Source organism: Acromyrmex echinatior, chromosome 9 (assembly GCF_024713525.1).
Source record: "Acromyrmex echinatior isolate Ae372 chromosome 9, ASM2471352v2, whole genome shotgun sequence".
Classification (NCBI taxonomy): Eukaryota; Metazoa; Arthropoda; class Insecta; order Hymenoptera; family Formicidae; genus Acromyrmex; species Acromyrmex echinatior.
The window spans coordinates 4,006,406-4,020,446 of record NC_141860.1 but is presented as its reverse complement, the minus strand read 5'-3'; the positions used below and the strand labels follow the sequence as shown (position 1 = coordinate 4,020,446).

At 31.1% G+C, this 14,041-nt stretch overlaps 1 protein-coding gene across 6 annotated transcripts in view; it reads left to right on the top strand.

The window, feature by feature from the left end:
* The window catches only part of LOC105148790 (beta-1,4-N-acetylgalactosaminyltransferase bre-4), a 136,181-nt gene that overhangs the window by 111,896 nt on the left and 10,244 nt on the right, over positions 1 to 14,041 (top strand). For all 6 annotated transcript variants that reach the window (XM_087409769.1, XM_011060715.2, XM_011060716.2 and 3 more), the window contains 2 exons: positions 3,098 to 3,357; positions 4,246 to 4,482. In XM_087409769.1, coding sequence (XP_087265895.1) covers positions 3,098 to 3,357; positions 4,246 to 4,482 — 497 coding nt within the window. The remainder of the gene's footprint in view (positions 1 to 3,097; positions 3,358 to 4,245; positions 4,483 to 14,041) is intronic.

The window sequence follows — 14,041 nt, the reverse complement described above, 5'->3', positions numbered from 1 at the left end:
ATTCGATTTCCGATTTTAAGGTTTGTCGTAAAAGAATTGAGGCAATTTGCTGAAAAAATTAATCTACCTTCTCAAAACGTGATAATAAACTATGAATAATGAAAAATCTTCTTTGACGGAATAATAAATTGGAAAAAGTAATGTGTCATAATTCGAATATTTTTTATTACTTTTGTAACTTATCTTGAATAGAATTAACATGGTTTTATTTCTTCAAATATAATGAAATTATGATTACACAATATCGATTTTCTTCAAGTATAAAATTATTAGAATTTGTCTTTAAAATTTTAAATCTCTAATACTTTCGAATAGCTCTCTTTTTCTATTTTGTAATTTTATATAACTGTAATTTTACAAGAATGCTAAATTTCAAATTTTATTTTTTTTTAAGGATCTCAAATATTTATGTGGAACTCAAATAAATTGCTGTCTCAATTGTGTTAGAAGATACATAATCTCATCCCAGATTCAGAATTAAAGAAAAAAACTGATGCAAAGGTGCAGTAAACGCTCGCGGCTTGAGAAAATCGCTTTTAAAGTTCGAGGCCGTGCCATCGCATCAAATTTCCTGAGAAGTCTCTACACCGAGGTAGAGAGGTCGGGAAATTTTTACGAGATGAGCAAAGGAAACGCCGCCGGATAGGTCGGCATCCGGTTTAATTCTCAGGGATTCTACGAGCGAATCGTTACACAGGATGTATCGTCGTCTTTCTGACTTTCCACGATTTAATACAGCTTTAATGGCATTAACTTTATTGAATTCTAGCTTTGTCAGATCATTTTAACTGCGTTTACAGATATTTTACCGAATATTTTTAACTGAACAAATATATTTTTATCTTTATAAAAATTTACTTTATAAAAATTTTTACTTTATTTTAGTCAAAGATTTAATTCATATTTTGCGTGATGGGGTCAGGACTTTATAAAAAATTTTGTAATCATAAATTATGTATCTTCCAATTAACTTTTGTTAATAAGTAAAAATATTTGTTTTTTTTTTATATTTAAAATAAAACTATTTTAATTTTCAGTAAAATTTAAAATAAAATACGTTATAATTAATATAATTTAAATTGAAGTTTTTTTTACTGCTTTTTTATTCTTTCTTTATAGCAGTATTCAATTATAACTTCAATAGTAAAAAAGCGTGTGAATTTTTTCTCTTACATTATACATCAAAATTAATTTGTTTGTACGTTACTACTTTTGTATAAATGAAATGTTCTTTATTTACTGTTTTTATAAATAATAAAATTAGAGGTAACTCTGGATTGCAGGTAACTAAAGAATTGTTTTCAAAAGGAAATTCTTTTTGAAGTTCAAAAAGCATTCCATATATTTTCCGTATATTTCCGTCTCGTTGGAAATTAGTGTAATTTGAAAACAGTTAGAATGTAAATAAAATATACTGTACTCGATTGAGTTGGAAGTTCTGTTTGAAGCACGAATTTCTGTCGCGATTAGATAGTCGATCGATTTTCTAATCGCTGGACATCGTTCTCTGAATTACAGAGGCGTTGTACAGCCTTGTAATAGCTGTGTGTAGCTACCATGATGTGCAATCAATAGATAATAATTGGCTCTCGGATGCGTGTTATGCGGGAAACGATATACTTACTCACGGACTCAACATTAACTTTGAAATCGTTGATGTAAATCGATCCCTATTATTTAACATTAATATAGATTTACATTTAATATCAGATATATGTAATGCAAAAGGCAATTTCCGAAAGGAAATAAATCTATGATATATATTAGATAAAGTTCTACTTTGTTAGTTGAATAAATAAAAAATATTGAAACATATTGGACGAAAGAAATCTAATGAAGCGAGGAGTCAGCTATTTAAGTCGGAAAACAAGTTTGTACAAGATAAGCTAAATATAAAGTTAATATACAGTTTTTAAAGAGCATACGCAACAAATCATAATTATTACTTTGAATGAATATTAATAAAATATAGTTTTTTGTTTAATTAATGACCCGATAAAATAAAGGGAATGCTTAAATTATTGATTTAAGATAAAGTATCTAAGAATATTTCGTTTTAAATCTATTAGATAGAACACGAGTAATATTAAAAGTATTACAAACTTTGATTCATCGAAATTATTAAATTAACTTGCATAAATAATTATTTGTAATAATACTAATGAAACGAGTTGATCCAATCAAATTCTTGAAACGCAAAATAAGAGCATTAAACTCATATTTAATTAGTATAACAAGAACGTAATAAATTCGCAAGAAAAAAGGGACAGAACGCAAAATCAACACAATGAGAAAACCAAACATATACAAATAATAAGATTGAAATTAAGTGTACTCACTATTTTGCAGATAACTTTTGTAATATTTTATAATCTTTCTTTAGTGTTTAACATAATAGTAAATTATCTGCCTTACATCCAAGTGTTCTATATTTAAACTTTCTTCAAATTCGTTTCCTACGAAATATGACAAAAAGGAAAGGATGGCGTCCTTCTACAACATGTATGAGATTTTAAGTCAGATCAGTAAGAATGAGTCGTTTTTCAATATGCTAAAAGAATATTCAATAAGTTTTATGCAATATAAAATATCAAACTCAAATAAAACCGTTGTGGATGAAAGCAGTAAGACTCGAGTATAGAGTCGTAACGGTATGCCATGTAACTCATTTGATCAACCGTTGTGAAAGATTGCCATATAGACTCAATCAATGAACAAGCACATTTATAGTTTTTAAGGAACAGTAATAGTACTTGCTGAGAATAACGTGTGATGAAAGTACGAATAAATTAATCGAATTAATCGCAAAAACTTCTTTCTGAAAGAAAGGCACACAGACTCGAGCGGCCGTTCCACGAAAGAATTAAGGAAAATCAAAGAAGGACGCCAAAAATAATATACACGCGACGAGAGATTTAAATTTTATGATAATAATTTTCTAACAATATGAATCATATCATTATACTTATTACTATACTTATAAAAATGCCATTATTTATCAGATCGAATACCTTATTTTTGCACAAATTTGTTAAATCTAGTTTTTAATATGTTTACATGTATCCTCATATTTCTTATATTGTTTTTTGTATTATAGATACGCGGATCGCTCGTATAGAACCCACCCGCGTGGCTTAATCATATATGGTCAAGCAACCGTTGTACCAAGTTTAGCCGCGGGTGGCAATGTATCTTCGACGACGATACTCTCAATACTGGCCAAGGGCCTCTCGAATTCATCTAAATCCGAGCCGGTGCCGGTTAGAAACCTGGTTGGAACTACACGAGAGCTTCCGGTGTCGAACGCGACCAGTAACGCGACGATACCACGGTGTTCCCTCATCCCACCGAATTTGGGTAAGTGAAACAATTGACAGAGATATTAATCTGTAATCAGTCGAGAGAGTTTTTACTCAAAAACCTATGATATAAGTTATATCATCATATTTATCACCATACTTAAAAAAATATTTAAAAAATATTGATAAATCAGCCACTTTCGTGCGAAGTGGTATTATTTATTTATCAGACCAAATACTTCATTTAAAACTTATGCATCGTGAAATCGTTCTGAGAAGCTCTGTTTTTGTGATTTCAATTTACTGCGCTTGAACTCGGAAATGAAATATGTTGATAAATGAAATATGTGGATTAATATGCAAATATTAAAAATATAGATATGGATTAGTAATTCAATGTATTTACATATATTTATATATATGCATATTAAAAATTATAACATTTCATTTTTATTGCAAAGGTAATGGATATTACAGATTGAATTTGTCAAACAAAAGTGAAATATGTATAGGTACATATCCAGCTTTGCAAATTTCGCGCCGAAATAATTTTTGATCTTGAAACGCAATCCTAAACTGAAACTGGGATAGATAGTAATATCACAATTGAACAATATAATGTTATTCATGCTAATAAGCATTTAAAAACCTAAATAGTTTATTACAGAAAATATTACTTCAATCAGAACCTCCCTATATTCCATGACGATTATCTACTAATTCTCGATTATTAAGGCTTGATATTTTTCGCAATAATTACAAAACTGGATATGTATATAAATTTACAACAAAATATCATTTACATTAATCGAGCTCAAACCGATAAGATCTTCTTATATCATTTAATTCTATATTCATATGCAGTCTAATGTTTTATTATTGAAGTATGTATATTTTTTCTCTTCGCGCTTCTCGCTCTTCAATCCTCTATCTCTTTTGTTTCCAGTTGGACCGGTGATAGTCAGTAAATCACCACCACCGTTGTCCGAGATGGAGAAGTCATTCATGGAGGTGAAAGCAGGCGGCATAGGTCGGCCCGCAGACTGCGTCGCTAGGCATCGCGTCGCAATAATCATTCCATTTCGCGATCGACCGCAGCATCTGCAGACTCTCCTCTACAATCTGCATCCAGTCCTGCTGCGCCAGCAGATCGACTATCAGATTTTCGTGGTTGAACAGGAAGGTGAGTGAAACTCGTGAGCATCACAGTCATCGGTTTCACATCCATTTCTTCGTCTCTCGTAGAGGCGTTTTCATGCACGACAAGTTTCAGCCTAACCGCAGTTCCCAGTGTGCTCGTCGCGAAAGTTTTGAGAACATTTTGATCCCTTTGCGGTCGGAACTGATTTTAATAGATAAGAAGATAATATCTTTACACATTGATGATTAATCAAATTCCTTACATTCCTTTTCGATGTGAACTCGACTTTTTTTTAAATGTAATCACTCAAATGACTCTGTTTCACTTAGAGTCTATGGTCTCCCAAAGATCTATAAAGAAAATATTCCGTTCAGAATTATTGTGTCATCGATCAATACTGCATTATATCCTATAGCTTCATTTTTCCATTCTATCATTGAGTCGAGTATTGAAAAGAATTTTAGACAAGCATATAATAGCTTTGAAGTTTACAGATCGTTAAATGGAACAAGGATTGAAAAACTCTATTTTAATTTCACATTCTCTTGACGTTGTTTTTGTGTTCACGAACATTCCTTTGGATCTCGCAATAGATAGTTTAAAAAAATAGATGATCTTCAATATAGGAAAAAACTAAAATTCCATATAATGAATTTATGAATGTTCTGCAATTTATTCTCACAACAACTTAGTATACGTTTAACAATAAAATATACCAACAGACTTTTGATACACCTATGAGATCTCCTTTATTCCCCATAATCGCGGAATTAATTTTGCGAGATCTAGAAGAAAAATGAATTCGATCAATCTAAACTCAATTATTTATTTACCGATATGTTAAGAATATTATCATGAGTGCTCCTATCCTTAACCGAATTGACATTCTGATAACTTTTAACAGTTTCCATGACAGACTTCAATTTACAATTGAAATTGAAAAAGAAAGAACCTTAAATTTTCTTGATTTCTCACTAAAAGTCAATAATAATGAAATTATAGATTAGTTTCATAAAGAAATCTTGTGGGTCGCTATCTTTCTTTTTACTTTAACCACCTTATCTACCATAAGACAGGTACTATTTTCAGTTTAGTTGATAGAAGTTCTTCTCTTACATCCAGTATATCACCAAAAAAATTTAGAGTTAATAAATATATTTATTATGAATTTATTATTGGTTATTCTTTGAACTTTATTTTCACTCATGAAGAAAAGAATAAGATATCTCATCAATAAAAAATCATTGCATTAAGACAAAATTAAAAAGGATGTCAAAAACTCGAATCCTAATTAAAGACATTTTTTATATTACCGTTTTTACCAAACGTTACTAATACCATCACGTCATTCATCAATAAATTTACTGTCACAATTGGTTATAGGTGCTTAAGTTTAAGTTGCTTTAATTTTTTCATTAGAATACAGAAAGATGAATTAAATATAACTTCCTCCCAAAATGTAGTGTATAAAATAAATTGCAATGATTGTAACGCGTCATATGTGGGACAGACAAAGAGACAACTTGGCACTAGAATTAATAAACATAGAAATAATATCAAACATGATTCGTCTAAACATTCTATACTCACACAACATATCTTACAACACAATCATTTATTTGATCGGGAAAGCACGAAGATTTTAGATTCTGAGAATAATTACAATAAGAGAAAAATCTCAGAAATGTTATATATTAAAGAACAGACAGAGGGAATTAACTTGCGAAAAGACATAGAAAATTTGAACGAATCATATTTCGTTCTATTAGAGTCTGTTCGGAATAACAATAATAAATAGACATATACTTGGATGTCATTTGATCTGTCCAGAACGTTTTTCCATTCGAATCTGAGCATCGATTGCGATTAGACACATTTCACATTTATGTCCTGACATTCATGTAAATCTTTTTTAATTTATTTATTCTTTTTTACAAAATTTGACTCTGTTTGATTATGAACAGATTAATTCTCACGCTGAGTTCTTAAAATCTAGTTATTGTTGTTCTCGCTGAACAACGACGATTGATGACTTTAATTTTGCCTCGACATAGCGTGATGCGGACATTATAATTATTTTTGGAAAGTCAATACATTTTTATCACAATCTTTGAGATGACATCAATGGTTTTGTAAGTTCTGTCCATTTCGTTTCATTCACACATTGACGAGACATTTTGAAATGACACCGATTTTAATATGTAAGACTAATTTATGTGTGAACAATTTTTATACATTTTTGGTAATATATGTAAAAAAATTTTTTTCATCTAACTTTTTCAATCATTTTTTATCTAATATATAACTGAAGAAGAACCGATAGGCCCGAAACATATTTTAAATTTGTTATATTCGATTAAATATTAATTCAAATTGTCAACCATCTTTGGCTTGATCATTGACCTTATTTCATATTTCTTTCTCTTTTTTAAATGTTTTTTTTTAATGTGGTTTCCATTACTTATAACTTTTTTATTAATAAAAATAAATATACATTTGCTTTTATTTCTTAAAAAAGATATATGGCATTTTAATTTAAAACAATATTTACAATACATTTATTTTTATGAAAGTTATAAGCAACCGAACTGGATTAAGTATGCACCAGTGTTTGTTCTTCTAGTGTAATATTTAAGAATTAAATACGCATGATTATTACCGAAATTGATAAGTTACATTTTTTGATATAATCTTTCGATATAATTTTCACTGAAAAAAGGGATCAATTTCAAATCGCTGCTTGAACGATATTTCAGCGTATCGGAATCGTAAATTCTTATTCACCCTGAGCATCCCAAATATACGCGACTGACGCGTGCATTCCGGTGTTTCGATAACATCCTCCGGAGCACACGGTTTGTTTCCGCAAAGCGAATATAAACGTACGATCTTCTCCGGGCCTCTCCTCGTTGGTGCGTGTAAGCCGATACTTCGCTACGATTTATTGCCGTCTAGCGGACGTTCCTCTTGCTCGCGTATTTTCCCGCATGTCTCCTCGAGTGGAGATCCTCCTACTGAGAGGAAAATGCCAGCAGAGCAAGAGTTGGGAACGTTCGAACGGAAGAGGCTGTTACAAAGTTTCCGTCGTACCCTGTAAGCTCTTAGACTTAATTTTTAATTAAATTTGTGTACGTCCTCCATATCTCTCGCTCTTTCACCGACGCTCTTCTACAACTCGAGTAATCGGCCGACCGTAACAACGCGTGGACTCTCAAGGGAAACGACATGAAATAATTTCACCGACACGGCACTGATTATATTTTAATGAAATTTTTAAAAATTTCTCGAAATTTATAACTCTCGCGTGGATGCGGTATGTTTCTGTTAGTTTATTTAATGGCACTGCGAAGATATATTTTCGTAAAAAAAGTCCTCTCTCAGAGTCAGCTTGCGCCTTGACATCGGTTTTACATCGTAAGGGCATTCCTTAAATCTTTATCACCAAGTTATGAATTATATGGGTTGCTTTTACGAGGCTTGTGCTCTGTGAGGTTGATACAGATCGCGGTAGCACGAAAAAGAGATGAAAGATTGAAAAGATGAACACCACCATCTTGATGGGAGACATCTTTATATTAAGATTTCAAAATTCTTCCTTTAATTATACATATATACATGTAATCATAAATAAAACCAAGCATACAGTAATGATTGATACAGAATATATTTAAAATTATTTTAAGTAGCATAGAAGATTTAATAAATAAGTTTTTAATATATTTTAAGTAATTTTTGAAAACATATATAAAATCGAATTATTTACGTTTTAATAATAATTTATTGTTTATCAGAATTATTTTTTATTAGAATAAAAAAAAGGAAATGTTAAGAAAATTATCTTACTTATCTTAGAGATAATATCATTTTCTTCGGCCGAGATGCAGGATCTATCATTCTATTGAATCGCTTAAGAAAATGCGATTTATCTTGGGTATCGAAAGGCTGCGAGCAAGCTCACAATTTATCTTCATTAAAATTGCTTGACTAAGTTTGTTTACTTACCGCGTATGCGAGACGTCAAAATATGACTGTGATTAATTCTCTTGTTATTCCACGCAGTGCTTCTGTACACTTCCGGTGTGTATGATGCACAATGAAACTATATACGAAGGAAGTTTCGTAACAATGTGAACAAATTTGTCACTAGATAATATCCGATTCGGCAATTGAAGTTGATTTTACTACATCGTGTATTTCGCGAGTTTCTAACATATGTCGATAGAAAGCTAAAAAATGAACAGTTCCTTTATCAAAAGTCGGGTATCATTAATATTAATGAGTAAAAGCAACGTTATCTTTATGGATATTAAATCGAAATTAGAAAAAGAATATTAAAAGTTCTTATTCGCATATAGGGGACGCGAATCGAATATTGTATTTAAAATTCATATGCTTATTATTTTTGCATTTGATATCTTCATTTGCTATTTCAAACAACGATCTCAGATCGGTTTAACTGAGCAATATTACCTCCGATGTTCGTCCATTTTATCATACATTCTCTCGAAATGTCTCTCGAAAATGTCAGTGCAATTTAATATAGTTTTCGCTGGAAAGTTTCGAATGTGGAATTCCTGATGGAATCCTAAATCCGATTTTATTCGCATTTCTCCGCTCGGTATGCAAATGAATATACAAAAAAAAAAGAGACAGTTGTTGCACAATTTTTCATCATGGTCACATGTTTCGTAGCAAAAAACATTAAATGGAACATTATCGATATTTATGGAAGCAGATATTATGGCAAATATACGTTAACGTCAATCAATTTACATTAAATAAGTAAGGATTAATGTCGAATAGATTGAAAGATAGAAAATTAACAGAATAAATATTTATTTTCTTATAAATTTTAATTCCTCGTTTTTTTTTTTGGTAAATAAACTGAATGAGACTTTTTTTATTATCGAAATATTTAAAAGTCTTTATTTCTTTGCAACAAATCGAGAAATAATTGTTGGGATAATTTAAGAGATTTTATTCAAAGATCGAAAGGATTTGTCACTGCAGAAGTATTCGAAATCGATTGCTATTATACCCCAATTTGTTGCAAATCGTTGGAGAATGAATTTTCTCGCGATAATTTAATAAAGATAATACAATGCCATTACTATCCTACGATCTTCTCGAAGTGAATGAAGAAAGATTCTTTGTCGTGGAATTATTTCAATCGGATTGCTATTACGTCGTAACGACGTTAATTTACGGCAGATCGCCGGGCAATGAATTCTTGCGATAATTTAACGAAGACGATATTTCACCGGCGCCGGTGCGATTAATTACAGCGAAACAGCAACGATTTATTCTCACCGTTGCGCTGCGCGCGATTCCTTAGAAAATGCGCCAAACTGTTACTCACTGTCAGGCTGTTCTCGAAGACCCAGCGTAAGTCAGGCTTAAGCGCTATCTAATCCTGCAAGCCTGGGGGACTAACATTTTCCCCGTGATTCCCGCAACCGACGACATAAGTCATAGTTACATATTTGTATATGCAGCAAGAGTTGCGGGTGCATACAATCCCGAAAATTTAAAAGCCCGGTTAAAATTCAAAAATTCTCGCTGTTGTATGTAGATATTTTTTCTGCATCAATTCAAGGATTTGGTATGAGAGTTATTTAATTCATTTGTTAGGAACTTGAAAACATTTTTATCTAAATTAAATCGAAATTGGTGTATTTAGTGAAAAAAATAGCAGTAAAAATAATAAAGAGTATAAAATGCTTTATCCACTTTTTCTTTCAAGAATATCGTTTACACCACGTAGATGCAGATGTAGTATTTTAAGTCAAATTATCTCGAATTTATTGAGAACGTCGTGTAAGAATTCAAAAATTCTCGCTGTTGTATGTAAATATTTTTTCTGCATCAATTCAAGGATTTGGTATTTAGTGAAAAAATAGCAGTAAAAATAATAAAGAGTATAAAATGCTTTATCCACTTTTTCTTTCAAGAATATCGTTTACATCACATAGATGTATTTTAAGTCAAATTATCTCGAATTTATTGAGAACATCGTGTAGGAATTTATTGAACCGTTGTGCTGAAGTACTACAATAATAAACATGAATTTAAGTTCATTAGTGTAATTTTTAAAATTTTAGCCACTTTTTGTGGCAAATGCTAGTCAAATTTACCATGATAACGTCACACAGAATTACACCGTCGATTTATATTACTATTCTTAATGTTTCTACTTGATATCTTTCGAAGGTGCATTCTCATAATCACAAAAAATGAATCGAATGGGTCATGATTATCGCTAACGCAACCCGCATATCTGCCATGCGGCGGTGGATACCGTTACGATCCACGTACGTGCAAAGTCACGACCATTTATCGTCAAGTCGAGCTTAATCTAACTAGTCATTCGTCAAGACGAAGCACCTGCACGTAAAAGGATCAACTAACGAATCGATAAAACGAAGTAAATTTTATAGTGCAGTTACGTAAATATGCAAAAATAACATATGAAATAAAGCATTAGATGCATTTAATATATATTGATATTATTATTATACTGATGTGTGTGTGTGTGTGTGTGTGTGTGTGTAATATGTTTGATAGAATAAAAAATAATATAATTTTTAAATCCTTCTGATATGTATTAAAGTGTTTAGCTACATTTTACTTTACATTTCTTGCAGTGGTGTTTCTCACACCAAAAAAGTGAAAATACAACCTAACCCTTGAAAAAAATAAAAATATTTTATTTCTTAAAAAAGAGTGACAATTTTCACTCTTTTTAGAGTGAGTTTTCATTTCAAAGGATTAAATTTCACTCCAAAAAAGGTGAGATTTTATTCTAAAAAGAGTGAAAATTGTTACTCTTTTTTAAAATATTTTTTTTTTTTTTAGGGTGATTGTATTTTACTCTCTTGGAGTGAATTTCACCGCAAGAAATTTAGATTGTAGTATGTATTGTTGAAGTTTGTTTTTAATTTCTTTCACATAAGATAACTCCGGCAAATACGCCGCGCTGGGATTTACGCTGCAGAGGTCAGAAAAAAATAGGAGTGTGAGGATAATTTTCCCGCAACTCTGTTATCCCTTTATGTTATATTAGTACAGTGTTATGATTTCAATTTCTTATTGTTAATATTAATGAAATTATTGTGAGTTAAATCGATTCGTCACTGTGTTAAGTAGCGCCATCATAAATTATAATCTAAAATAAAATAATTATTGTAGGACGTGCAAAAGACTTAGTGGTTATTTCGTGATACATGAGTGTAGAGGAATAGTAAAGTATGTTGTATAACGAAATATAAGTACTTTGCTCTTGTATTCTTTGTTTAGTTTGTTGTCTCTATCCATATATTCCATCTTTGGGAATATATGGCATTTTTAACAGGCGGAATTTATGTCCAGAGCATACAAAATAGTGCGCAGAATGAATCTAGTGCACTAAATATAATAAACGCATTACATGAAATATGTACTGTCACAACACTTGTAATACATCTGGGAAGATTGTAATTATTACTTCATATACACATTTATCATTCTTATTCCTTAATAAAACTTTATAAACGCATTTTATAAGTTATTGTGTTATTTTACGACTTATTTATATGCATTATTTGTAAATTTTTCATGAGCCATATTCCCCCTCCCCCTATGAATAGCCATATACTATCATATACTATCTCTATGGGCAAAAATGCAAGGGTTTAAAAAAGTTCATTTTTTAATATGAAATATAAATATTTCGGATTTCTAATATTTTTTCCATATAGTAGACAATAGTAGACAGTACAAAGTTTTTACTGATATTCGTTTACTTTAAACATAATAAATAATACTTAATAAATTAAGTTTTTGACAAGTGCGGCGTATATATCGGAGTTATCCTAATAATTTCACGAAGAAAGTGGGACTTTGTAGCGTATTTTGTAATTCCAAAACATTTTTAATGGAATTATTTACGCAGATTGAAGACGCACACATATCTAACATGATACGATATATGTGTGTTTGTGCATGTATGCGCGTATGTGTGTGTATGTGTGTGTGTGTGTGTGTATGTGCACTTACAAATTAACGTAGCTTTAATTGTCCCAAATGGCTCGGACACGGTCGCGCTCGGCCGCAGTTTTGAAATTCAAATCCCGAGTGCTTTCGCTCTGTCTCTCTCTCTCTGTTTCCTAGGACTATGCCTCTCGGCTTGGGATTAAAGCGGAGTTAGCCACCGAATACTTAGCTTCTGCATAATTAGTGCTGCGCTGAATATTTATCGAATCGACTACTGGAGGATCAGCGACTTCGTTTGCAGTAAGTCCGGCCGATCGACTGCGTCGCGTGGATCAGGAAATTAGATTCACGGTGTACTTCCCTCTGCAGCTCTGGCTCGAACAAAATCAATTTCTCGATACGGGATAAGGGTTCGGAGATATGTGGGAGAGGAGAAGAGTTCCTATCTCGAGAGTGCTAATCTCACAAGTTTTCTTGATATTTCGTATTTCTCGTTTTACGACTGAATTTTTGCTCGGAAACTAAATTGAAATATAGAGAAATAACAAAAATATACAGATAAATCTGTTTATCTTTCTCGCAATATAGAGGAGGATGATGATTTATAATAATAATAATGTCGATATAATGTTAGCTAGTAGAAATTGTCTGAATAATATTAATCTTACATCTACGGGTTCATATTAGATACCAAATGAATGTACTGAAATGAATATTAGATGAAACATCATTCATTCAGTCATTACAGAATAACAGCTATTTGTCTCTGTATAAATTATTTAAATATTACGCTGAGAGAAAAGTGATGTTTGTGATTGTAATTGCATGGCCAAGTAATTATAATTAGGAGTTCCATTTTTGTAATTATTACTGCTATAATGTTAGCAATTATTTTTATAGTTCTGTATACAAACAAATATGTAATAGGCACCGAGAAAATGACTATTGTAATTTATAACTGTTTTCGGGCCTAACTAATATATATTTTTATAACAATAACAACTATAAAAATAGAGTTCTTCACTTATTATTTTATATAATTATAATCACAAATACTCAATGCTTTCTTCTGACAAGAAAGAGCTTTTAGTGTTTTTCTTTGATTTTAATGAAACGTATTTATATACATACAATATTTGATACATATTTTTTTATCAACAACCACATATTCAAGGGATGAAATTCCACTCTCAGAAATCAAATTTTCGTTATTCCATTTGTTATTCCGATAAAAAAAAAATGCGTATTGAATATTTTTATCCCCTCTAAAAATCCATCAAGTTTCATTAAAATCAGAGAGGGACATTTTCCTTGTGAGTGTAATTTTGAATAAATAAATCTAAACGTACTCTCTAAATTCTTTGGAATGGAATCGCACTCCAAAGAGTGAAATTAAACCAATCTTGAAAAAGAGTGTCAATTTTCAATATTTAAGACTGAGATTTCACTCTAAAAATTTTGGAGAGTATGTATTAGGTAAATGTATTAAATAAAAAAGTAAATTTAAGTATACACCGCCTGATATAATTCGCATTCCAATCACACAACGTCTAATAATTATTAATTCCGTGAAACAGAAGTGCAGCGGACGTTCCTCTGTGAATGTCTACTACCGGAAGAGGGGCAAGAT